Source organism: Ovis aries, chromosome 17 (genome assembly GCF_016772045.2).
Source record: "Ovis aries strain OAR_USU_Benz2616 breed Rambouillet chromosome 17, ARS-UI_Ramb_v3.0, whole genome shotgun sequence".
Taxonomy (NCBI): Eukaryota; Metazoa; Chordata; class Mammalia; order Artiodactyla; family Bovidae; genus Ovis; species Ovis aries.
In genome coordinates, this window is record NC_056070.1 from 29,945,508 (window position 1) to 29,973,223 (window position 27,716).

The following is a 27,716-nucleotide window of genomic DNA, read 5'->3' on the forward strand; positions in this document are numbered from 1 at the left end:
CAAAGAATTGGACAGGACTGAACACACACTCCTACTCCTGTGTATCCTTTTGCACCATTCTGCTTTCTAGAGACATGCTCCTTCATTTCCTTTACTTTAGTCTATTTGGGAAAATAATCTATAAGTAAAGCTCATTTGTATAAGGACAATTTGTATAATAACAAAACTAAATACCCACTACAAAAATTCAACAATATAAAGATAAGTATAAAAACAACTTACAAACAAATTATAATTTACCACTGTCAAATAAGGGTTGACATTATATATGTCAGAATGGCTTATTTTCAGGCAAGCTATTGATGTAAGATTCATGTAAGGAAAAATGTCATACTTGCATATATAGCAAAGGCATTTGCTAATATTCAACACCTAACTTTTTTCACCTCGAATAGTTATTTTTTTAAATTAAAAAAATCTTTATCAGGATAACAGTCAAAATTAAATCAGCAGTATAACATCACATACTGTTCATGGGGTTCTCACAAGCTAGTAAAGTAATCATCTCACATGCTAGCAAAGTAATACTCAAAATTCTCCAAGCCATGAACTTCCAGATGTTCAAGCTGGATTCAGAAAAGGCAGAGGAACCAGAGATCAAATTGCCAACATCCATTGGATCATCGAAAAAGCAAGAGTTCCAGAAAAACATCTACTTCTGCTTTATCGACTACGCCAAAGCCTTTGACTGTGTGAATCACAATAAACTGTGGAACATTCTGAAAGAGATGGGAATACCAGACCACCTGACCTGCCTCCTGGGAAATCTGTATGAAGGTCAAGAAGCAACAGTTAGAACTGGACATGGAACAACAGACTGGTTCCAAATCGGGAAAGGAGTATATCAAGGCTGTATATTGTCATCCTGCTTATTTAACTTATATGCAGAGTACATCATGAGAAATGCTGGGCAGGATGAAGCACAAGCTGGAATCAAGATTGCCGGGAGAAATATCAATAACCTCAGATATGCAGATGATACCACCCTTATAGCAGAAAGTGAAGAAGAACTAAAGAGCCTCTTGATGAAAGTGAAAGAGGAGAGTGAAAAAGTTGGCTTAAAACTCAATATTTAGAAAACGAAGATCATGGCATCTGGTCCCTTCACTTCATGGCAAATAGATGGGGAAACAATGGAAGCAGTGAGAGACTTTATTTTTCTGGACTCCAAAATCACTGCAGATGGTGACTGCAGCCATGAAATTAAAAGATGCTTATTCCCTGGAAGGAGAGTTATGACCAACCTAGAGAGCATATTAAAAAGCAGAGACATTACTTTGCTAACAAAGGTCCGTCTAGTCAAAGCTATGGTTTTTCCAGTTGTCATGTATGGATGTGAGAGTTGGCTTATAAAGAAAGCTGAGCACCAATGAATTGATGCTTTTGAACTATGGTGTTGGAGAGAGATTCTTGAGACTCCCTTGGACAGCAAGGAGATCCAACCAGTCCATCCTAAAGGAAATCAGTTCTGAATATTCATTGGAAGGACTGATGCTGAAGCTGAAATTCCAATACTTTGGGCACCTGATATGAAGGACTGACTCATTGGAAAAGACCATGAAGCAGGGAAAGATTGAATGCAGGAGGAGAAGGGGACGAGAGAGGATGAGATGGGCATTAAGTAAGCTTCCATAAATTTTGACAAATTATTTCCAATCATATATTGGGTCTTATTAGCATATATTTTATTTCCATACCAGTATTAGGCTGTGTTGAGTATGCTGTGCCTTACAATACCCATTGATATATGACTGAACTAGTTTTTACTTACCACTCTCCCTTTTCAGGTATTCCTGATCTGACTATACTTCCCAAATATATACTTGAGCCCTTCTCAAAATAATTTAAGGATCCTTTTATGGACCTTAGTACTAAACTGAATATTTTAATTGGAATTACATTGCATTTTCTCTAAAAAAAAAAAAATGGTAAGGAGACAATGTATATAATATGAAATTTTGATCCAAGAAATCTTTACATTTAGTCATCTTTGTGCCTCTTACAGTTTTAAACTTTTCTTTTATCTATTTTAGAAGAATTAATTATTTGAAAAAGGAGGCAGCACAACCTAATGTGAAAGGGAATAATAATTCAACAAATAGTGTTGGGGTAAATGGCAATTTGATAAGGAAAAAAAAACCACTCTCAGAGCTATACAGAATATAGATTTAAAAGTTAAGCAAGCTACAACTCAACACTAAAAAGACAAATAACCTAATTAAAAATGGGCAAGGGTTTCACAGATATTTCTCAAATGAAAATGACCAATAAGAATATGAAAAGATGCTCAACATCATAGTCATTAGGGAAAGACATATCCAAATCACAATAAAATATACTTCACACCCATTAGGAAGGCAAGGGCAAGTAGAAATATTAGTAAGGATGTGGAGAAACTGAAAGCATTATACACTGCATGTGGCAAAGTTTTAAAGTGGTACACTTTGGAAAACAGTTGACAATTTGTTAATAACTTAAGCACAGAATTACCATGTGACTGAGCAATTTCATTCCTAGGTATATACCCAAGAGAACTGAAAATGTATATCCACAAAACACTGCTGCTGCTGCTAAGTCGCTTCAGTTGTGTCCGACTCTGTGCGACCCCATAGACAGCAGCCCACCAGGCTCCCCCGTCCCTGGGGTTCTCCAGGCAAGAACATTGGAGTGGGTTACCATTTCCTTCTCCAATGCATGAAAGTGAAAAGTGAAAGTGAAGTCGCTCAGTTGTGTCCAATTCTTAGTGACCTCATGGACTGCAGCCTACCAGGCTCCTCCATCCGTGGGATTTTCCAGCCAAGAGTACTAGAGTGGAGTGCCATTACCTTCTACTCCAAAAACACGAGTACATGAATATTCATGGAATTATTATTCATAATAGTTAAAAAATAGAAACAACTAAAATGCTCATCAATAAATGAATAAACAAAATGTACATACTTACACTGGAATATTTAGCCATAAAAAAGAATGAAGCACTGGTACCTGGTACAACATGGGTGAATCTTAAAATCTGCTAAGTGAATTAAGCCAGAAACAAAATGCCACATGTTGGATGATTCCATTTATAAGAAATGTCCAGAACAGGTGAATCCACAGAGACAACAAATGAGTGATTACCAGCAGGTGAGAGGCTAGGGAAGTGGCAGGTGACAACTAACGGGTATAGGGCTTCTTCTGGGGGCAATAAACTGTTCTGGAATTAGACAGGGATAGTTGCACATCTTGGAATATAATAAAAAACTACACTGAATTGTACATTTTAAAAGGGTGATTTTTCTGTATTTGAATTATTTCTCAAGGTTTGAAAACTGAGAGTGAGAGTGAGATAAGGTAAGGGGGAGAGGAAGGATATCTGCAAGAAAGCATTCGAAAATCCTAACAGTAATTCCTCCCAGGGAGGAAAATGGAAATAGGGGGTAAAAAGTGGCCGGAGTTAGAGTTCTGATCTTTATGTAGTATGTTTTAAATTTGTTTAAGCCTATGAGTCTTTAGTAGAAGAAAATAGAGAAAATGGAAATATTTAGCCAAGTTTGAGGGAGAAATGTTCTAAATCCAGAAGATACAAGGAACGCTATATGGTATAGAGGAGGGATTTCCAATTTACAAGATCCTGTGTTTAGCAGTGAAAGTCTTTTATCCAATATACGAAAGAGATGAAAGTGGAGTTATTTTGGTTGATGGCAGTGAGGGATGTGAAGTTTAACCATTTGTAGCTCCTCCTCAACAACATTAAATATCCAAGTACATAAATCTAGAAATATTTTACGAAAAAAAAATGGTTGCTTAAAAACAAAACTATTTCAAAAACATTTTCTCATATTCTCTAATTTTATAGCATTTACTTTCTACCCTTCTCTCATCAATTAACTGTATCCCATAAGAATTCCCTGATGTTACATAACAATTGTTTTGCTAACAACTTTTCATGTGCTGATTCTCTAACTAGAGTGCTTCCCTGTTTTATTTGTAATTCTTCTGAAATGTTGAATAATTTACTTTAACTTTCTTGAGCCTAAAGATAAAAGATGAGGTTCGAAAAGACACAGCCCTAAATATTTTCTTGTATTTCTCTAAGTGTTAAAAATATACTCCTATATAAACATGCAGATAGTTATTAAAAGCATTCAATTAGAAAATATACAATAATAACATTAAAAAATATTAAATGAAAAAAAATCTATATTGTACTCATGTTTTTGAATTCACCGTTATTATACTCCAACATTCAGCCCACTCTTGCCACACAGTTACATAAAACTTGAATTTCTATAACTGCATTTCTTTCATTTTAATACCTTATCGATGTACACTGGATAATCACTTGAAACCAGATTCTGACATCTTTCTCGATTTCCAATAATCTTCCTGAATTCAAAGAGTCTATTATGGGAAGGGAGAAAAAGGAAAAAATTCATTATTTCCATTATATTGAGACTGATGAAAAGTAAAAATTAGCAAGTCCAGTTTACGAACTGTATCAAAATTTAATTTTAATAATGAAACAAAAAAATAGGGTTTGTTTTTTGTCAAGACTGAAATTTTGTTTCAGAAAAAACATGAGAAATATCGTTGTTTTGAAAGTAATTAACATATGAAAGCCTCAAAATTGAAGGTGCAAATCCTGAATTAATTTTCACAAATCCAAATGTTTTCATGAGCTATATAGTATATCACAGTTTTATAGTCATCACAAATTCCAAGTTATTCAAGAAAGTTCAGTCCTTGAAAATTCTAAGCAATAATTATCAAAGTTAAAAATCTATGTCTGAGAGCCCTTTAAGTCTGAATTACTTTAAAAACAGTTCAATTTATGATTATGTGAGTTAAAACTTAACAGCAATAATTAGATAAAGGAGAGAAAACAATTTCTTTTCTTATTTAATAGCTAATGCTTAATTTATCAGTCACTTTATATTTATAGAAAAAGGCTTTTTTAAAAACTGAAATGAAATTTTAAATGTTTCCCAAAACAACAAACTTGGCAAGCATGCAGAGAACACTGCTTACCTTTTGAGATCCTCTGGCCTTCCCCATCCTCTGATAAAAAGTTTTGTAAGGAGTAGTCTCCGGTATAGAATATCTAACTTGCTCACACCCATCAGTAGCAAACAAACATCTATAAAACAAACATTTAAATGACCTTGAAATATTTTATTTTATTCAGCAGGTCAATTTTATAATTCTCTCTTTACATATTGGGTACAAATTTAAGATTGATCTACTCTTAGCAACTTTCCAATATACAACACAGTATTGTTAACAATAGTTACTATGCTGTCACATCCCTGTGACTTACTTATCTTATAGAAAAAAAAAAAATTGTAACTCTGGTTACAGACTGATGGATGCTATCTAAACTTGCGGTAAATGCATCACAATATATACATATATCAAGTCACTGTGTTGTATACTTTAATATGACATTATATACCAATAAGACTGGGGGGAAATGAAATAGTGAGATTAAACTGGAACCTTGAATTTATTCTCTTGGGAATAAGATACAAGAGACAGGAAAAGTACTAGGACAAAAGTAGAGAAGATGAAGTGGAGCCCTGAGCATCAGTAAACTGAATTCTCTAAGGCAGCACCTTCCCATTCTCACTCAGCACAGTGACTGACAGTAAATACTCAATATCTGTTGATAACAATAGGAGTGGCTAATATGTAATACTGTTTTATCTGCTGGTCACCATTTAAAAACTAAACACACACACATATAAGTTCTTTTTTAAACTTTCCAACATTTTAATGAAGAAAGGATATAGAACCCCAAGACAAGGAGAGGATAGGTGATTACGGTCACACAACAGTGGGGAACAGACCTAAGACTAACGCATGACTAAAGACCTAACTACTCTTCTATGCACTACAGTGCATGGAAAGTAATAATTAATCAATGTGACTGCTTCTGTACCACTTATCTGTCTTTCCCAAACAGTTCTGAAGCTTTTTAAAAAATATCTGCCTCAGTCTTTTCAAATCGAATGGTGCAGTTTTGACTTGCAGACAAAACCTGATTCAGGTTCAAGGTTTATTCTACTTAGAAAAATGAGGTTTCATAAGTACTTATTTATTACTTTGAATGTTGGGGGAACCACCATTTATGTCTTATATTTTTACTCTTTGATTTGTAACAAACAAGTTCATTTTAATGCTCTTCTTTGCATTAAGTGTACAGTCTAATCCACCATCAACTGGACTAGCACTTTATTATTTTTATGACTGGACCAGCAAAAATATTTATTACTGTGAAGAAATTTCACTAGAATTCCATATAAAACTTCTATCACCATTATTGTAATAAGATATTATCATATTATTATAGCCATGTTAGTATATCAATGTATTGAAGGAGGAAATCTGTCAAATACCAATCATATAGGACTTCTATAATTTATGATAGTTTATAGGAAGAAAATCAATTTCATTTAAAGAAGAGGATGAAAGCAAATATCAATTTGAAGAATCCTTACGTACTCATTTATTTGCCACTTCCTCTGAAAAAAATTTTTTTAAACATTTCCTAAAACATTCTAAGAATTTTCAATAGTCACTTTGAAAGTTAATCCAGAACTGAATGACATAAGTTTCCTAGAATACCTACAGATGATGATAAAACACATTTTCGGCTTTCTTTTAACACTTTACAAAAGTATAGTCAATATTTTAAATAAAGTCAAAATTTAATGTTAACAAGGGTGAAATGTCAATAATGTTGACATTATCTGTTAATAATTTTTCTACTCCACTGATTTGCATTGTTAATCAGAGAGGGGAACTCCTGTTACCAGTTTTTGCGGCAGTGGCTAAAGCCTTTGTGTGTTATTACTTAAACTTAACAACTTTAGTTTCAGCTGAATCTTGTAGGACAAAAAAAACTAAGAATTTCCTTACTTTAATGCACCAACCTCTTAAATAACATTTCCTGACTGAACAATTTTTAAAGATTTGTAGAACTGGACATGGAACAACAGATTGGTTCCAAATAGGAAAAGGAGTACGTCAAGGCTGTATATTGTCACCCTGTTTACTTAACTTATATGCAGAGTATATCATGAGAAACGCTGGGCTGGAAGAAACACAAGCTGGAATCAAGATTGCCGGGAGAAATATCAATAACTTCAGATATGCAGATGACACCACCCATATGGCAGAAAGTGAAGAGGAACTAAAAAGCCTCTTGATGAGAGTGAAAGTGGAGAGCGAAAAAGTTGGCTTAAAACTCAACATTCAGAAAACAAAGATCATGGCATCTGGTCCCATCACTTCATGGCAAATAGATGGGGTAACAGTGGAAACAGTGTCAGACTTTCTATTATTTTGGGCTCCAAAATCACTGCAGATGGTGACTGCAGCCATGAAATTAAAAGACGCTTACTCCTTGGAAGGAAAGTTATGGCCAACCTAGATAGCATATTAAAAAGCAGAGACATTACTTTGCCAACAAAGGTCCATCTAGTCAAGGCTATGGTTTTCCCAGTAGTCATGTATAGATGTGAGAGTTGGACTGTAAAGAAAGCTGAGTGCCGAAGAATTGATGCTTTTGAACTGTGGTGTTAGAGAAGACTCTTGAGAGTCCCTTAGACTGCAAGGAGGTCCAACCAGTCCATCCTAAAGGAGATCAGTCCTGGTGTTCATTGGAAGGACTGATGTTGAAGCTGAAACTCCAATACTTTGGCCACCTCATGCAAAGAGTTGACTCATTGGAAAAGACCTTGATGCTGGCAGGGATTGGGGGCAGGAGGAGAAGGGGACGACAGAGGATGAGATGGCTGGATGGCATCACCAACTCGATGGACATGGGTTTGGGTGGACTCCAAGAGTTGGTGATGGACAGGGAGGCCTGGCGTGCTGGGATTCATGGGGTTGCAAAGAGTCAGACATGACTGAACTGAACTGAATGAAATTATATACTATTTTCAAGCTTTCCTCAATTACCCATTTCTACATGTTTTTACAGCTATGTGGTATTCTGACATTAATACATAGTTTGCTGAAAAATCTTTTGCTGTTGCCTAGGGAAGCCAAAGTCTGCATACGATAAGAATTGTCCTGTGAAGTATGAATAACCAGATGTGATGTACTAGCAAAGAGCTATGATGAAAGACAACATCATTTGAACATTTGCAGAGGGTGCAGAGATGGTGTAGAAAGGCAAAGCTTGGAGACTTTCCCAAGCAATTAGGAGTACACTACAATTTGTTGTTGCTGTTTCTGTAACTATTAAAATAAACTGAAGTAGAAATTCTAAGTATAATTGATTTATTTTCATAAAATGAACAACCTATATTTTATATGGATGATTATAGTTAAAAGCGGTTACAAAAGCAAAGGAAAGGTTATAAAGAAAAATCAAAGTTTTAACTGAGTCTTCAGGGAGATCAGTCAGGCAGATAGAAGATATGCAAACACAAAAGGGAAGATGTGAAAAAGTGTGACTTGCTGAAATAAGGGTCCAAAGAATAGGATCTCAAGTGAGCAGGAAATACGTCATGCTATTATTAACATTTATCTAGTGGAGACTGATTGTTCACTTTAAAGATTTATAATAATTTTCTATAGAGTTTGGATTTTAAATCTTTACCTATCAGATTCATAGCAAAAAGCTTTCACCATTTCACTAATTTTAAAAATTAGTTTTTTATGCATTCCACACGTTTTCTTAAAGGTTTATATAATCAAACCAACCCATTGCACCATACCCAAGAGAACTTCCTATAACACTGCAGTAAATATAAAATTCAATTTTTTTTAATGTTAAATTCCATTTTATTGGAGGTCACTTGGGATTTTGCTTAATGAGGGTTCATAGTTGGTACCCCTATCATCAAACTGAGTACCAACACATCGGCAAAAATTATTCTTAGCTTGTAGACCATACAAAAACTGGCAGGTTGGCCCATAGGCCATAATTTGCTTACCCTTGAGCTAGAAAATCAAATAAATCATAGGTATGTCATGAATATCACAACACTGTCAAAAATGCAAAGATAAACTAAAATGGCATAAATAAAATACAGATATTGATTTTAAGAGTATTCATTATGTCAGAAAATTGAAAGTGTTAGTTGCTCAGTTGTATGGACTGTAGCTACCCCATGGACTGTAGCCTGTCAGGCTCCTCTGTCCATGGAATTCTCCAGGCAAGAATACTGGAGTGGGTAGCTATTCCCTACTCCAAGGGATATTCCCGACTCTGGGATCAAACCCAGGTCTCCCACATTGCAGGCAGATTCTTTACTTATGTAAAGAATTATGTCAGAGGGTAGACCTAAAATTTGTATTCTATCTAAAATAATTTTAATTAGCCATATTCTGTCTTAAAATTTAGAATTTGGTAGCTATAAAAAGTGGAAGCAAGGCAAAATGTCGTGTATACATTGTATTTATATATACATGTGCTGTGCTTAGTTGCTTAGTTATGTCCAACTCTTTGTGACCCCATGGAGGGTAGCTCGCCAGGCTCCTCTCTCCACGGGGATTCTCCAGTCAAGAATACTGGAGTGGGTTGCCATGCTCTCCTCCAGGGGATCTTCCCAACCCAGGGATTGAATTCAGGTTTCCCACATTGCAGGCAGATTCTTTATCGTGGAGCCAGCAGGGAAGCCCCCAAAATACTGGAGTGGGTAGCCTATCCCTTCTCTAGGGGATCTTCCTGACCCAGGAATCAAATGGGGGTGTCCTGCGTTGCAGGCAAATTCGTTGCCAGCTGAGCTACCAGGGAAGCCGGAAATATACATACAATGACGCATCAGTCAGCCTTAAAACAGGAGTAAAATTCTAAGAAATGTTACACTATATGATGCTACATTTATGAGATACCTAGAGCTGCCAGATTCATACATGGAAAGCAGAGTGGTGGTTATCAAGGGCTGAGGGGAAGGGGAAACGGAGGAGGGTGATAGGTGTACAGTTTCAGTTTTGCACATTGAGAATTCTACAGATGGATGGTGTTGACAGTTGCACCTAATACCACCAAACCATACAATTAAAAATGGCTATGTGGGTGAATTTTATGTGATGTGTATTTTACCATAAAAATATGAAACCATTGTAGAAGCTGGAGTTGAGTTGATTGGATAGTTTCTCTTCAAAATTTTTCAGAGGAAGTAAACTGACAATTTTCCTCTTAACAACTTTCTTAGCAAGCAGAAGTAATTCATTTGACCCTAGTAAGTAATTCTGTTGACGCTAGAACAGAACTCAAGGCTCTTACTATTCTCTTCAAAAAATACTACTGTGTAATTTAAATATTTGAAGACTTCACTAAAACCTTTAAATAAAAGAATTTGAGAAACAAATCTTTTGAATCATGTTGGTCCTTCCCCTCCCTCTGCCCCCACCCCCTATCTTCTCACTTCCCCTATCTTGAGGATTAGTTCCAAGAACACAGGCTGCTTGGGTTTCTGCTTCAGGGTATCAATGTAGCTCTTATCAAGGTTTTTGGCTGGGCTGCATTCTCATTTGGAAGCTTGAAGGGAGAAGAACAGCTTTTAAGTTCACTCAGGTTGTTAACAAAATTCATTTCAGCTTCATTATTTTGCTCAGCCAGAGGCCAGCCTCAGCTGCTAGGGACTACTCAGAGCTCCCTACCACATGGCTCTCTTGATAGGAAGTTCACAAAAGTTTACTTCTTTAAGGCCAACAGGACAGTGAGAGTGAGTGTGCTGACAAGATAAAGTCTTATACAGTCCTGCCCACTCAAAGGGAGGGGATTACCCAAAGAAGTAAGCAGGAGGGCTACCTTAGAGACTGTCACACTGGAAGAAACCAATTGTACATCTCAGCCTTTGAGTAAAATGACTGGGCTGACACCCTCATGGCTCTCAATGCCAGAGGTGACAATCACCATCTTCTCACTGTACCACTAACAGGAAAACAAACAAATTGTATAGATCTGAATAAACATGTTTATAAGTAAGTGAGCGCTTGAAAGTTTGTCTAAATCACATTTATATATTTCCATTCACTCAAGAACACCTGCCCAGAGAAACAGACAAAATCCCTCAAAGCAAAATAAAGACCATTGCATCTTAGTATTTTTTTTATAGCATTTTGTTTTTTACTTACTAAACAAATTATAAAAGGTAAACTGTTTCTAAAATGTTGTCCTCATCATGTATATTTTTTAACTTAGTGCAATTATTAAAATCAAGTAAGTATGTAAAGTATATGTTTAAATTGCTTGACCAGCTTTTTTTTTTCTTTACAGGGTAAATGTCAATATGTGTAGTCTTTGATCCCAGTTCCTGGGGTGGAGCTCCTAAAACTCTCGGAACTCCCTGAGTGATAGGAGTGTCTTTATGCTAATGAGGTGACTCAAAGTGGGGCCCTAGATAGATTCAGGATAATTTCTGGCTGGACACCAGAAAGACCAACTATTTGATTAGAGGGCTGACTATGGGCCAGCCTGACCTCCGAGAGGTAAGGAGCCGGAGATGCACTGAGTCACATTGCTAAGGATCCAATCAATCATGAAGACCCCGATGATAACTCTACAGACACTGAGGCAGGGCAGAGCTTCTTGGTTAATGAATACGTGTTGGAGAATGATGCACACTGACTCCGGAATAAAAGAAAATGGAAACTTTACCCTTCCTCTTATGACTTGCCTCAACTGTCTCTTCATGGGGGTGTTACTAAGTTGTATCCCTTATTAGGAAGCTAGAGGAAGAATAGTATAGTGGCTTAAGTAGTTCTTTTGAGTTGTTCCAGCAAATTATTAACCCAAGGGGTCACAGGAACTCCCAAATCTATAGTCAAGTCAGTTAAAAGTGTGGTTGGCATTGGAAGTAATGGCATCTGAAGGACTGAACCTTTAACTGGTGGGAACTGCACTAACTCCTGTGGTGTTAATCTGTGGGTGATTAATATCAGAGTTGAGTTGAGTATACCCAGCTGGGGTAGAAATGGAACAGTTTATTCTTTAACCAAATATCACAATTCTGAGTTAGTGTTCCATATTTCAAATAAGGGCTTCCCTTGTAGCTAAGCTGGTAAAGAATCCGCCTGCAATGCAAAGACCTGGGTTCGATCCCTGGGTTGGGAAGATCCCTTGGCGAAGAGCAAGTCTACCCACTCCAGTATTCTGGCCTGGAGAATTCCATGGATTGTACAGTCCATGGGGTTGCTTAAGAGACCAACTCTATATGTTAAGATATGCAACTCTAGCATAAAGAAAAGACAATACTGAGTGATAAATGATAGTTTTAATTATTTTATTCCTTGGATCTTTCTGGAATTGTTCAAAAAATAGTATTGATGCATTTTTGTGTACATTTATCACACTGTAGGAGAACAATGGCATGTCATTACAACACAGGACTTCACAATTTTTTGCAAGTATTTTAGACTACTTATTTTCTCTACAGTGGCAGGAAAAGAATGGGGGAGGGTGGTCCATAGCTTCCTCTGTTATATCCATAGCATCTACAGCAATATGCATATTCCAAGTTAGTGTAAAAAAGAACAAAATCCCAACACTCGTGTTTTACAGCAACAAAAGAAGTATGTGAGACAACCCATTTTTCAACATCATATTCTTCTGAGTTGGCAACAGATAAACAAGGTAAAACAAACACACAAAAGGAGAAAGTTGCAGGAGCTTCCCTGATGGTCCAGTGGTTAAGACTCCGTGATTCCAATGCAGGGGACATGGGTTCCATCCCTGGTCAGGGAATTAAGATAATGCATGCCACACAGCATGGCCAAAAAAAAAAAAGGTAGAAAGTTGCCAAAGAACAGGAAAAAGTGAAAGTGAAAGTGTTAGTCACTCAGTGGTGTCCAACCCTTTGCGACCCCATGGACTACAGCCTGTCAGGTTCCTTTATTCACTTCAGGTAAGAACATCGGAGTGGGTAGACATTCCCTTCTCCAGGGGATCTTCCCTACCCAGAGATTTAACTCGGGTCTCTATCATTGCAGGCAGATTCTTTAACATCTGAGCCACCAGGGAGGCCCCCAAAGAATGGAAATGAACGTGAGAAAAGTGAACTCTTCAAATATTTTTAAAGTACATATTTATTGTTGTTGTTTAGTCGCTAAGTCCAAAGTGTCCAACTCTTTTGCAATCCCATGGACTGTAGCCCGCCAGACTCCTCTGTCCATGGAATTCTCCAGGCAGGAATATTGGAGTGGTGCCGGGAGCCAGCACAGGAGATCCCACCCACGACAAGGTCATGCGGAGAGACCTGACAGGCAAGGCGAGTCAGGTCTCAAGGGGTCCTCTGCCTGAGCATCTATCCCGAAACCAAAATCTGTCTGTTTACTGTCTGCTATACTATACTCTTCTGACATTACAGGGGGCTATCCCCGACCACCTTTCTCTGGAAAAAGTTAACTTAGAGCTCCAACTGGTCTCCTGCATATGAAAGGAGAGTCTCAGCTCAAACCCCTCTGATGGCCCTCTAACTTGCCTGACAGTTAGAGACTTTTACAACTTGTGCTTGTTTATAGCCCCTCAACCGCGAGAGGCACAAAGCTTAAAACACCTTAAAGATATAGAGCCTTTTAGAGCTAAGAATTAGTTTGGTGAATGGTTTCATTGTTGAGTTAATGTTTGCTGCCAGGCCTCCATATCCTTTATCTTTTAGGCACCTGGGAGGATATTAACCAATGTAAACGGGATACAGAAATAGGAATATAGTAGTTTTGATGTTAGTAATACTAGACTTTTGAGTTAATTAATTTTCTCTTTGTTATAAGTCACTGTACTCCTTTTTCCTTGTTATAAGTTGTTGTGTCCTTGCTATGTAAGAATGTAACTTTATTTAGTGCTTTCTGAGAGTGGCACCAGATTTTGGAAAAGAACAACACTATTAAGGCAAATAAGTTTTCTGGTTGACAGACCCTTTTCAGAAAAGGGCCATAAAACGTTAATAGGCCTTCTGGCCAGAAGATGATGTAAATCACCTAAGACTTGTGTATACAGCTAGGTATGCAGAGAGAAAGCCTGGTTTCGATAAGAGTCAGGGCTGCTGACGCTGCATAACTTTGTATTATCCATTGATCTCTATGTACAACCAAAAGTATAAAAAAGCTTTCCCAGACAATAAAGGGTGGACCAGTCACTGGAAAGACTGGTTCCCCCGTGTTTTCTTTTCTTTCTTACTCTATTTTCTGGCTGATTCCCATCTGGGGCATAGAGGCTAGCCGTGTCTACTTATTTGCCCAGGCTTCTAAGACCCACGCGAGAGGGAGCCCAAGGTGGGGCACCCTCCGCTATTCAAGCAGGAGCCTGTGGCCCTACGTAGACGGTTCAAGTCCCTTGTCTCAGGGCTTTATTGGCTTTCTATGTAAACCAAGGAATACAGCCTCTTTCCTCCTCTAAATTTCCTACTACACTATTTTTTCCTAATCTCTTTATATTTCTAATTAAATAGTCCTTTCCCAGATGCCGACTCTGTCTCTGCTTCGAATTCCCTGGATCCACCGGGGCTGGACTCCGGCAGAGTGGGTTGCCATTTCCTCCTCCAGAGGATCTTCCTGACCCAGGGATCGAACCCTCGTCTCTTATACCGCCTGCATTAGGCAGGTGGGTTCTTCCTAGAAGCCCTCTGGGACTCCGGGGTTACACTAAAAGCTCATTTGCTAAGTGGTGTCAGACTCTTTGCAACCCTGTGGGCTGTAACCTGCCAGCAAGGTTCTCTGGCAAAAATACTGGAGTGGTTTGCCATTTCCTTCTCCAGGATCTTAAACCCCATTTCATCATTAAGAACAATATAAAAGACCAAGTTTTCTGGGATGCTCTAAACTTGTAGGTTCTTCCAAGCAGGGCTAACTGCTATCCAATGCCACCATAAACATATTTTAATCCAAACCCAGGGTAAAGATAACTCCCGATTACCATGAGAAGGGACCATCTGGAGCCATATCAGATACTTTTTAAAGCCCTCGACTGACATTAGTGAGCTTCTGCAGAAACTGGACCCACTTTCGAAGTGTGTATCAAACCAGACTGACACAATTGTCATCTATACTTTTATATAGCCAACGCAAAAAAGAAAAACAAAGTGAAACAAAAATAGAAGTTCTAGCACAGTGCCAAGGAATGAAAAGTCTTTCTTAGAAATGTGCTCCATTGCTAAATCACACTCAACATCTATTATGCCATCTAGTACTTTCATCTCTTATCACTCTGTACATAAGCATTTAAATGCAACCCTAATTGTTTCTGGACATTTATTCTCAAATAGTTGATACACACATATCTCAAAGGCATACATGAAATTATACTACCATGTACAAGAGCTTTAATCCACAAAAATGCAGACTTAATTTTTACATTTTTAAATAACTTATTTTCAACACAAATTTAAGTAGCAGTTTATACTGGAGTTAAGATACACCTGATATCCTCTATTAAAATTTACTACCCTACCTCCACAAATTTAATTCCTTTTAATCTTACACTGGAGAAGAGTAAAAAAACAACTTTATTTACTTGTTGGAGGGGTATCTAGTCTAGCTGTCTATCTGCTATCTATCCTATTCTAAGCAGGCACCTATGGAAATCCAACAGGCAGACTGTCTCATATGCTTATGTGAAACATTCAGCAAATAATCAAATTTCAAATTTAGTTCTACTTTTCCACGGGCTTTAAAAGAAATAATTAGGTTCTTAAACATTAAAAAAAAATGTTTAATTTGAGTGTTGTATGTTTCCTAAGAAATGATTTGTTCTTTTTCTTTTTTTTTAATTGGTACAATACACAGAGCTTATTTACATTTCATCAGTTGTATGTGTATTCATTCCATGTACTTCTGCCATCTAAAGTCATCACTTGGAGGCAACAATGGAAAACAGCCGTGTCAGAAGACCTGGGTTCCTCCACTAGCAGTGTGACCTTGAGTAAGCCACCTTAAACTATAAAAGGAATAGCAGCTGGCCTAATACATAACAGCAAGTTATTTCATTTATATACAAATTGATAATCTATTTTGAAATATTTTGAGAGATATGGGAAAAGATTCTTCTTTACATTTTTTTCATAGGAAGACTGGTGCTGAAAAGCACAGGCTTTATAGTCAAGAGTCCTGTGTTTCTGAGATTCTAGTTCTATTGCTAATTAGAGGTGGGACCCTAAGCATATTACTTAATCTCCATACCTTCAATTTCCTTGTATGCTTGAGGCAATTCCACTTTTGAGGATTGTTGTAGGGATGAAATGAAGCAATTCAGTAAGTATTCATTCAACATATATTATTTAGTAACCATTCTGCTAGGTGCAATGTTGGCTAAAAATTCCTTTGTCAAATATATATATGTATATATATATATGCCATATACATATATGCCATACACTGTGCCAGACTCCAGAAATTAAAAAAGAAGTCAAAGATATATTAAAACAACATCATGACAAAAAATACTAATTTTACCCATGTACTTTCTTGGAACCAGTCATAGAAATCTGATATGTTTTTGTAAACTGTTACAAACAAATCTACAAGACTGAATCCAGTACACAGTGTCAGGTCTGGATTCAGAAGATAATCCTGAACTAATAAACACATTTCAAGTTTAGTTGTTTACCAGTGGAATGTGTCTAACAGGATACACACAAGGTCACAAACAAGACAAAGATCAGAAGTGATGGTATATTACAATACATTAACTAGTATAGGGCCTGGCACAGGATAAGTGCTCATAAATATGGATCAAAAGAATTGAATCTGGGTCCCAACTCAGCCACTTTCACAGTGAGTGATTCTGGGTAAGTTATTAACTTCTCTAGGCCTTAGTTCTCTGTAAAGTAGAAATGTGTCTGCTTTACCTATCTCATAGGACTGTTGTGATCAGATGAAATCACATAAGAATGTATCTAGTGCTAATACCAAGGTAATTGTGACACACTTGACTACTGCTACCAATTAGCTTACAAGCCTGCTTGTAGGGGTAAGATGTTAACATGTAAATGCCAGGAAAGAAATAGCACCATGATCTACTGAAACAAACAAAAACAACCCATAACATACTTCTTAAAATTGTCATATTCCTTGCGATGAAAAGAGCTGGTCATTGTCAAACTGGTGCTGTGTCTTTTCTAACCCCCAGGTTACAGCAGCAGACTCTGCTGAGTGACCTCTTGCAAGGCTGAAGCCCCCAGTCCACGCAGGATGCAAAGGGTTCGAATCTGAGGAGCAGCTGGACCTTATCTCCATTCCAGGTCCTAATAAAGCAGTACGGATAAGGTGCCTTTGCAGTTAGCCGAGCAAAGAAAACCACGGCGCATAGACACTTCCACCTTCCACAGGCGGAGGGACAGCCCGCCAGCCCACCTCACTTCGGCCGGGACCCCCGAGTCTCCCGCCAAGCCTTGAGCTCTCAGTACCTGCCTCCTGGCACGTAGGCAAGCGCTTCAAGAGGCTTGGGAAGCGCGGCCTGGAACAGCTACTCACTCAGTGGCCGCTTGGCGGACGCCTGCTGTCCAGCTGGCCGAAACTCCCACCGCCACGGCTCCCTAGGCTCCTGGGACTCGCCGTCCTCCTGAGCTCCAAAAGCAGTGACAACAGTCGCCCAGGAACTGAGAAGCGAGAGGCAGACGACAGAGCCCTATACGGAGGAGGATCAACTCTCGGCAAGGTGGCTGTTTGGACACGCCCCCAACCCTCCCTGGAGGCGGAGAGGCTCGGACCCGAGAGGAGGATGTGGACTTAAAGCTCCGCCCTTAGCCCCCATCATCCGCTCGGCACCGCCCCGCCGCCTGCGTGACCCCGCCTCTGACCCGGGGTCGCTCCGCCTTCTCTGGTCGCCTGGCGTGCACGCGCACTTGCCGGCCTGTTTTGACAGCTTCAGGACGTCCTGAAAGGGAGAGAGCAGGAGTTGTCGCGAGAGTTGGCCCCAAGGCTTGTGGGAGCTCTAACTATGGCGAGTTTAGGGGTCGATTCTGAGCAGGAGCCGCTCTTAGGGGACAGGACACCCGGAAGCAGGTGAGCGGATGTTTGGGGAAGGCTCCCCTCACTCTCCTGCGCTGTTGGAACTGGCGCCTTTCCCTGCGTCAGGCTTAGTGGGCAGAATAAGGGGTGCCAGAGCAGCTGGAGCCGGCGGCAAGTCGCGCGAGATTGGAAGATGCGCTGCCACTTCCTAGAAAGGGCGTCGAGCCGCGGAGCACCCTTGAGCCTGCGGGTTCTGGTGAATGTGTTAGAGAAATGCAAACTGCCTCTTGCACTTTCGTTCCGTTGGTGATGCAGCAACCGAATGGCCCTTTACAGAACCGACCACTGTATACGTTTCACGCTGTTTTAATCGGTACTTGGCCTTAATAGTCACTTGACTAATGGCCTTATAATGATACTTTTTTGCAAGTAAACCTAAGATGAGCTCATCTTTGTCTTATGCCAAATGTATAAGTAATAACTGATTTTTAAGCATTTAGGTGATGAGGTGTATTTGGACCCTAGTTTATGGACTGTGATTCAGAGTTGTTTGTTTCTTACTACGCAGTCAAATATGTATTTTCACATTTAGGAATACGAAGTTAAGTATCATTTTATTTTATACATACATCATTAACACAGTAAGTTATCCAATAAGTTCACAGGTAAGCTTCAGCTGTCTACAGATGTGTTAATTTTCGCTTTTTTGCCCCTCTTAAGTACCAAACCTTTTTAAAAAATCACTTCGTTTGAAAGCCTGTGGAAAATGTGTTTGTCGAATCCCCGATCCACTAAACAGAATATATGAAATGTAATTTTATTTAGTTTTTCTTTGAGATTATTAAAATGAGTATTACTTCTGAAGTATAGTGTAATAGAGTGACGTTCTCTGGGCTTAATGAAGCATTTGTGTCTATGTGCTTCTATATTGATTTGTTCTACAGTGCCATACTTTTCACATCTTTTTTTTTTTTCCCCCTGCCTATTCTGTTTCTGGCAAACTGTTTGTCCTCACGTTTTTGTTACCTGTTGGCAACCTCTGCTTTTGTTGGTGTCAGCAAACCTCTCTTCCCCTAACTTTACTTTGGGATTTCTAGTTTGCTGTGGCTTTGAAAATCATATATGTAAGTTTAATAGAATTGTGGGTAGTTAGAACACAGAAGCTCTGAATGAAAGCTAAAGATCTCTCCTACTAATCAAGTGTATGAACTTGAGTGCATGGACTTTGTTACTTTTAAGTTTCTTAGCATTGTTTTTGCTTCTTCCTAGTCCTTGGCAGTTTTCCACGTAGATTCAAGGATCCTTGAATTATAGTTAGATGTAGTTTTATGGTACATTCTGTCACTTTGTCCAAATAAGGGTTAGTTACTCAGTCGGGTCCGACTCTTTTTGACCCCATGGACTGTAGCCAGTCAGATTCCTCTGTCCATGGAATTCTCCAGGCAAGAATACTGGATTGGGTAGCCATTTCCCGGCGCTTATTCAAACTCATGTCCATTGAGTCGGTGATGCCATCTAACCATCTCATCCTCTGTTGTCCCTTTCTCCTCCTGCCTTCAGTCTTTCCCAGCATCAATGTATTTTCCAAAGAGTTGGCTCTTGGCTCCAGGTGGCCAAAGTATTGGAGTTTCAGCTTCAGCATCAGTCCTTACAATGAATGTTCAGAATTGGTTTTCTTTAGGATTGATTGGTTTGATCTCCTTGCAGTCCAAGGGATTCTGAAGAGTCGTCTCCAGCACCACAGTTTGAAAGCATCAGTTCTTTGGTGCTCAGCCTTTATGGTCCAACTCTCACATCTGTACATGACTACTGGTACGATGTTAGCTTTGACTAGATGGACCTTTGTTGCCAAAGTAATGTCTCTCTTTTTTTAAATGAACTGTCTAGGTTGGTCATAGCTTTTCTTCCAAGAAGCAAGTGTCTTTTAATTTCATGGCTGCAGTCACCATCTGCAGTGATTTGGGAGCCCAAGAAAATAAAAGTCTCTGTCATTGTTTCCATTGTTACCCCATCTGTTTGCCGTGAAGTGGTGGGACTGTATGCCATGATCTTCATTTTTTGAATGTTGAATTGTAAGCCAGCTTTTTCACTCTCCTCTTTAACCTTCATCAAGAGACTCTTTACTTTCTGCCATAAGGGTGGTATCATCCTCATATCTGAGATTATTGATTTTTCTTCTGGCAATCTTGATTCCAGCTTGTGCTTCATCCAGCCTGGCATTTCACGTTTCATGTGATGTATTCTGCATGTAAGTTAAGTAAGCAGGGTGACAATATTCAGCCTTGACGTACTCTTTTCCCTATTTTGAACCAGTCTAATGCTCATTAGGTTCCATTTAAATTCAGATGTTCTGTCCATCTGAATTTAGATTTAGCATTTTTATAAATAAAAAGAGAGTACTTTGAAAATAATTCACTAAGTTTCAGTTCAGTTCAATCACTCAGTTGTGTCTGACTCTTTGCGACCCCATGAATCGCAGCATGCCAGGCCTCCCTGTCCATCACCAACTCCTGGAGTTCACTCAGAGTTGCGTCCATCGAGTCAGTGATGCCATCCAGCCATCTCATCCTCTGTCGAACCCTTCTCCTCCTGCCCCCAATCCCTCCCAGCATCAAAGTCTTCTCCAGTGAGTCAACTCTTTACATGAGGTGGCCAAAGTACTGGAGTTTCAGCTTTAGCATCATTCCTTCCAAAGAAATCCCAGGGTTGATCTCCTTCAGAATGGACTGGTTGGATCTCCTTGCAGTCCAAAGGACTCTCAAGAGTCTTCTCCAACACCACAGTTCAAAAGCATCAATTCTTTGGCACTCAGCCTTCTTCACAGTCCAACTCTCACATCCATACATGACCACAGGAAAAACCATAGCCTTGACTAGAGGGACCTTAGTTGGCAAAGTAATGTCTCTGCTTTTGAATATATTATCTAGGTTGGTCATAACTTTTCTTCCAAGGAGTAAGCGTCTTTTAATTTCATGGCTGCAATCATCATCTGCAGTGATTTTGGAGCCCAAAAAAATAAAGTCTGACACTGTTTCCACTGTTTCTCCATCTATTTCCCATGGAGTGATGGGACCGGATGCCATGATCTTCGTTTTCTGAATGTTGGGCTTTAAGCCAACTTTTTCACTCTCCTCTTTTACTTTCATCAAGAGGCTTTTAGTTCCTCTTCACTTTCTGCCATAAGGGTGGTGTCATCTGCATATGTGAGGTTATTGATATTTCTCCCGGCAATCTTGATTCCAGCTTGTGTTTCTTCTAGTCCAGCGTTTCTCATGATATACTCTGCATAGAAGTTAAATAAGCAGGATAACAATATACAGCCTTGACGTACTCCTTTTCTTATTTGGAACCAGTCCATTGTTCCATGTCCAGTTCTAACTGTTGCTTCCTGACCTGCATACAGATTTCTCAAGAGGCAGGTTAGGTGGTCTGGTATTCTCATCTCTTTCAGAATATTCCACAGTTTATTGTGATCCACACAGTCAAAGGCTTTGGCATAGTCAATAAAGCAGAAATAGATGTTTTCTGGAACTCTCTTGCTTTTTCCATGATCCAGCAATGTTGGCAATTTGATCTCTGGTTCCTCTGCCTTTTCTAAAACCAGCTTGAACATCAGGAAGTTCGCGGTTCACATATTGCTGAAGCCTGGCTTGGAGAATTTTGAGCATTACTTTACTAGTGTGTGAGATGAGTGCAATTGTGCGGTAGTTCGAGCATTCTTTGGCGTTACCTTTCTTTGGAATTGGAATGAAAACTGACCTTTTCCAGTCCTGTGGCCACTGCTGAGTTTTCCAAATTTGCTGGCATATTGAGTGCAGCACTTTCACAGCATCATCTTTCAGGATTTGAAGTAGCTCTATTGGAATTTCATCACCTCCACTAGCTTTGTTCATAGTGATGCTTTCTAAGGCCCACTTGACTTCACATTCCAGGATGTCTGGCTCTAGATGAGTGATCACACCATCGTGATTAGTTTACTGTCTTTAAAAACATAGTTTCCCTAGTAAAAGGAACGGATGTAACACTAATTAGTAAGGCCTGTTCTCTTTGAATAAATTGCAAAAACATGAATCTATTTCACCACTAACCTTTCATCACTAAGAAGGCTGATTCTGATTTACTGATCTGGTGAGTCCTTAGTGATTGGAATGAACACTGACCTTTTCCAGTCCTGTGGCCACTGCTGAGTTTTCCAAATATGCTGGCATATTGAGTGCAGCACTTTCACAGCATCATCTTTCAGGATTTGAAATAACTCTATTGGATTTACTGATCTGGTGAGTCCTTAGTGATCCCCATTGACCCTATCCATAGAGTTGAAGAGCGCAGGGGTTGGTAAACTTTTCTTGTAAAGGCCTGTATGGTAAATATTTTAGGCTTTGCAGGCCAGGAGGCAAAATCAAAGTTATTATATACATACTTAGATAACAAGAAAGTAAGCTTCCATAAAATTTTTCCAGTAATGAAATCTAAAATTTAACAGTAAAAGAATACAGTTTTTTATAATACAGGTCTAATAGATGAATAGAATTCTTGTGAGGGTGGCATTTTGTTTAATTGGAGTTCGAAGTTAATGTTTTCTCTCATAGAATTAATCACAAATATTCATCTGTAAAAAATATTCTTAGGTCACAGACCACACAGAAACAGGTGGTAGGACAGATTTGGCCTATATAGACAGTAGTTGAATATCCTTACGTCTTAGAGGTGCTTAAAATTTTTCTTTGCAGCTTCAGCCTAATCTCTGTAAAACAGACACCCTGGTAGGCTGCAATCCATGTGGTCGTGAAGAGTCGGACACGACCAAGCGACTTCACTTTTCACTTTCATGCATTGGAGAAGGAAATGGCAACCCACTTCAGTGTTCTTGCCCAGAGAATCCCAGGGACGGGGGAGCCTGGTGGGCTGCCGTCTATGGGGTCGCACAGAGTCGGACACGGACTGCAGCGACTTAGCAGCAGCAGCAGCAGCACTCATGGCTGTGTAGAGGATCCTTTATGAAACATTCTCAGTTTATTTCTGTCTTTTAATTTCTATAACGTTACATGACCACACGTGACCACACACTCCTTTCTCTTATCCTTTTTCAGTATGTGTTCTTTTTTGCTCTTCCGGAGTTCACAGATGGTCTCTGGTAAAGATATGATTTTATTTTTTCCCTCAGGAAAGCCAATCTTTTTTTTTTTTTGGCAAGTAAAGTATGGCTGCTTACCCAGAATCCTTCTGTTAGATCTTGATCTATTGAACCTAAATATGGTACCTTTTACTTATTCCTGTTGAATTTTATCTAGCTAAGTTTGGTTATCAGTTTACTCCAATATGTTGTATATTCCTCATTGTTTAAGTCACAACTTTGATAAGCATGCTGTCGTTTGAGGTAGAGTTTGAAATGAAAATATTGGACAGGGTAAAACCCTTAGCACTGCAATTTTACTTGAAGGAGAGTCTCAAGTGGAGAACTAATACCAGAATACAGCAATGATAATAGAAAGGAACCAAAATGTTAAGTCACCTTGGAAGTGCAGAATTTTTTCTTTTGCATTAATGATACAAGAAGGAAGCCTTTGGGAAGTTACTCTCAGTCATGTGACAGGGTTGGTTGAATCATGAAGGTTAAGAAAATGTAGTAAAAATGATAACGTGATTGAAGGACAGTTATATTCTCCTATATTCCTACTATTTCCAGCAAGGAATAAAGATCCGTTTCTTCACCAAAGTTTAATTTTTGAATTGAAAAGAAGGAAAAGTAAAATATTTGTTTTGAAACATTTTAAATTCAGAAAAATGGACAATACAGTGTAATAAACATCAAATTACCCTGTCACTGTTAGCCTTTTCCACACTGTTCAAATTTCTCTTTCTACACACACACACACACACACACACACACACGCACACACACACGCCTCTTGCCAAATTGCAAACATTATGTCACTTTATACTGAATATTGTAGTCTTCAGCCTACATCTCCCCAAAACATATTCATTCTTTTACATAGTAGTTTATCACTGTTACCACAGCTGGAAATACACTATTAGTTCAAAATGTATTCACTGTACTTATATTTTTCCACTTGTTCCAAAAATATACTTTATAGCTAATATTTTTAAAATCATATCTAAGTAATGTTCAGACTTTGATCCTTTAGGTCTTTTTAGACTCTACCATCCTAAAACTGTCCCCTGACCTTCTTTTCTATTCTTCCCAACGTTGAGTCCTCTGGCAAGTCTAGGTTAGTTTTCTGTTTTCTTTGGAACATCTCACATTCTGGATTTGTGGACTACTTCTGAGTAGATCCTGGTCAAACATTTCTGGCAAGAATATCCCATGTCTTATGTTGAGAACATCCCAGTATGTCAGGGGGTAGTGGATGCCAGGCTATCCCACTGTTGGGAATGCCAAGCTTGACTACTTGGTTAAGGGGGTTACTGGTATATCTCTCCATTATAAAGGCTCATTTTCCATTTTCTGACTAGTAAGTCGCCAGACAGGTGATACTTTGAGGCCATGTGACCTTCCAACCAGTTATATTTGGATTCACTGATGCTCTTTGCTTTTATCCATTGTTACATGGAGCGTAATAGTGATTTTCTATCTTCCCTTTAATATTTGATAGCTGTCATTGAAAGAAGAAAGACTTTTGACTGACTTTCAAGTCAAAGTTACTCAAAAAATTTTATTACATTTTTTTCAGAATCAAATAGTTTTCTTCTCTTGGTTCTATGACTTAGATAGGATCTGAGTAAATTGATTATTTGAAAATGTTTAGGCTTATTTTAGTGATACTTTTATTTATGGTTATCAATTAGATTTCTGTTCTTCAGAGAATAAAAATGAGTTCATTAAAATTATAGTAGTGACCCAGTACTTTAAAGATATACCAGAATTCCGTGTGTGGGATTGAATGGTGTATATTTTGCTGATATATGGAATGTAAAAAGTCATTTTCTGTTATGTTTGTCTTAATTCTCTGAGAACATAATGCTCATACTAAGGTAAATTTGCTAACTCTTTTTGTATGTATATGTGAAAATGTAAGGAGTACACGCACTAATGTATCACCTGACAAAGGTAGTCTGTATGATTAATATACTTACCCTTAATCCAGGTCACAGGCTTATATGAAAACTTAGCCTAGCCTGGAGGGACCTTGGTCTCTCTTTGGTCCACTAACAGAACTTGTCTGGTAACTCATGTTGGAGCAAAGGCAAGTGTTTCAGGAGGTCTCAGGCCTAGGAATGTCTTAAGTCACATCAAACCTTCTTGATGTCACTTATATTAATTTTGTTTCAAGTACCCAGCCAAAATAGTTTCCTACAGCAAAGTTAATTTGATGTCATCAAGTAGAGCATGTCATCATGGTGACAGTTATTATTTTTTTTAATTAAAAATTTATTTTTGGCTGTACTAGGTCATCGTTGCTGCTTGAGCTTTTCTCTAGTTGCAGCGAGTGAGGTCTACTCTCTAATTGCCCTGCACCGGCTTCTCGTTTTGGTGACTTCTTTTGTACCGGCTGTAGGGCGTGCAGGCTTCAGTAGTTGGGGCTCCTGGGCTCAAGAGTTGTTGCTCCCGAGCTCTAGAGGGAGCACGGGCTTAGTTGCTCCACAGAAGGTGGGACCTTCTGGAACCAAGGATTGAAACCACGTCTCCTGCATTGGCAGGTGAATTCTTTACCACTGAGCCACCAGGAAACCCCTGTTATTATCTTTTAATAGTTACTAGTTATTTGTCCCACCTGTAGGAGATTGAAGTAACTAGTTTATTTATTTTTATATACTTTATTCATTTTGTCAGTTTAGCAAATTTCAACACTTTTGTTCATAAGTTTTGTAGCATGCCAACAATAGCAAAATAATTGGTTCACAAAATATTTTGCCTGTTTCAGCTACCTCATGTCTCCCTAGTTTCTGTGCACAATGATGCATAAATACAATCCATGGAAATTAAAAGATATAATGCTTACATATAGATGAGTTAATATAGTAAAAACCATTATTGGTAAATTAGACCTCTGTCATATAATTTTCATGACTTCAAGAGAGAGAAAATAAAATTGTGCCACAGAAAGATTTGCATATAATGAGCTAACTTGATACTACTTTTTTTCTTATTTACACTTAGAGAATGGGATATTATAGAAACTGAGGAGCATTATAAGAGCCGATGGAGATCTATTAGGATTCTGTATCTTACTATGTTTCTTAGCAGTGTAGGTAAGTATTAAATTATAAGTAATTTTTAAAATTTAGATAAAACACCATATTTGAATGTCATTTAATTAAATTTTTTTTATTGTGGTAAAACCCATATAACATCAAATGTACCATCTTAACCATTTCTAAGGTCAGAATGTTAAATGTATCTAGATGGTAGTAACCAGTCTCCAGAACTTTTGTGTCTTGTAAAAACTGAAACTCTATACCAATTAAACAGTGACTCATTTCCCCTTCCTCATTTCCCTTTCCTCATCATTAACATCAATGATGTTAATCATCATTTTGCTTTGTTTCTATGAATTTGACTACTCTAGATATTCACATAAATGGAATCATACAGTATTTTTCATTTTGTGACTGATTTATTTCATTTAGTATTACGTCCTTAAGTTTCATTTGTGTTGTAGCATGTGTCAGTATTTCCTTCTTTTTTAAGGCTAACAGTCTGTTGTATAAATTGTAGGAGAGGGATGATTTTCCCTTTATTTTCTTGATATTTACAGCTGGGGCCTGCTAATTAAACTAACAAAAGGCAGATCATTAGGAGAAGATCATAAAAATTTAGTTGATGTTAATATTTTTTATGTTTCACAGGGGACTTCATAGAGAAGTGAAAACCCCAAAGAAACATTCAGGACATTATATACTATTTTAATAAAGGGCTGTAGTTGTAGAGAACTGACTAGACAAAGGAAAGGGGTTGGGTTTCGGGGGATGGTAATTGTGGGAAAGTGACTCGGAAATACATGGGGGACACTAATGGAGGATGCAGGTTGTTTTGTAAGTTTTGCTTGTAACAGGCTTAGCTCAGCACCTATGCTTCATCTCCCATGATAAGATTGTTTTCTTCTTCCTGGTACTGGAAGAGTACATTTCTCAGTGGAAATTTATGTCCTGTTTTTAGGCAGAAATGGGGAGGGCAGAGAGCCCTACTGTGTCTCCTGTTAGTTACTTTCAGCTCAAAATAATCAATATGCTAAAGCAGCATGTTTTGAAATAACATGTTTTGATCCCCTTCAGTGTACACCACATCTTGTTTATCCATTTATTTGTTGATGAAATTTGAGTTAATTTGATGTCTTATTTCTTAGAAATAGCTGCTGTGAACATGAGTGTGCAAATATCTCATTAACATCCTGCTTTCAGTTCTTTTGGGTATATAAGAAGTGAAATTGCTATATCATATGATAATTCTATTTTTAATTTTTTGAGGAAGTGCTATACTTTGTCCCATAGCTGCTGCTGCATTTTACATTACCATTGACAGTCAGGGTCCAAATTTTTCTGCATCTTCACCAACTCTTATGTTTATTTAATAGTAGTCATTCTAATGGGGCTTCCCAGGTGGCTCAATGGTAAAGAACCCACCTGCCAATGTAGGAGACTCAGGTTCAATCTTTGGATAGGAAAGATCCCCTGGGAAAGGAAATGGCAACCCACTCCAGTATTCTTGCCTGGGAAATCCAGTGGACAGAGGAGCCTGCTGGGCTACAGTCCATGCCGTCGCAAAAGAATCTCCACAACTTAGCAACTAAATAGCAACAAGTCATTCTAATGGGCATGAGATGGTAGCTTATTGTGATTTTGATTTGCATTTCCTTGATGATTATTTACAC

At 38.4% G+C, this 27,716-nt stretch overlaps 2 protein-coding genes across 9 annotated transcripts in view; one reads left to right on the plus strand and one right to left on the minus strand.

Moving 5' to 3' along the window:
* Window positions 1-17,606, minus strand: part of ABHD18 (abhydrolase domain containing 18) — a 43,365-nt gene extending 25,759 nt beyond the window's left edge. For 2 of the 5 annotated variants that reach the window (XM_060401029.1, XM_060401026.1), the window contains exons 1-4: window positions 17,407-17,606; window positions 16,984-17,177; window positions 5,011-5,119; window positions 4,299-4,383 (exon numbers count right to left, since the gene is read on the minus strand). In XM_060401029.1, coding sequence (XP_060257012.1) covers window positions 4,299-4,383; window positions 5,011-5,119; window positions 16,984-16,999 — 210 coding nt within the window. In that variant the 5' untranslated portion in view covers window positions 17,000-17,177; window positions 17,407-17,606. Of the gene's footprint in view, window positions 1-4,298; window positions 4,384-5,010; window positions 5,120-16,983; window positions 17,178-17,339 lie in introns of those variants that run through there. The other 3 variants (XM_060401027.1, XM_060401028.1, XM_060401030.1) reach the window with 3 other exon arrangements.
* A 244-nt stretch (window positions 17,607-17,850) lies between these two features.
* The window catches only part of MFSD8 (major facilitator superfamily domain containing 8), a 40,205-nt gene continuing 30,339 nt past the window's right edge, over window positions 17,851-27,716 (plus strand). For 2 of the 4 annotated variants that reach the window (XM_004017259.6, XM_012097505.5), the window contains exons 1-2: window positions 17,851-17,937; window positions 26,006-26,097. In XM_004017259.6, the coding sequence (XP_004017308.3) occupies window positions 17,873-17,937; window positions 26,006-26,097 (157 nt within the window). In that variant the 5' untranslated portion in view covers window positions 17,851-17,872. Of the gene's footprint in view, window positions 17,938-19,590; window positions 19,696-26,005; window positions 26,098-27,716 lie in introns of those variants that run through there. The other 2 variants (XM_042234349.2, XM_012097504.4) reach the window with 2 other exon arrangements.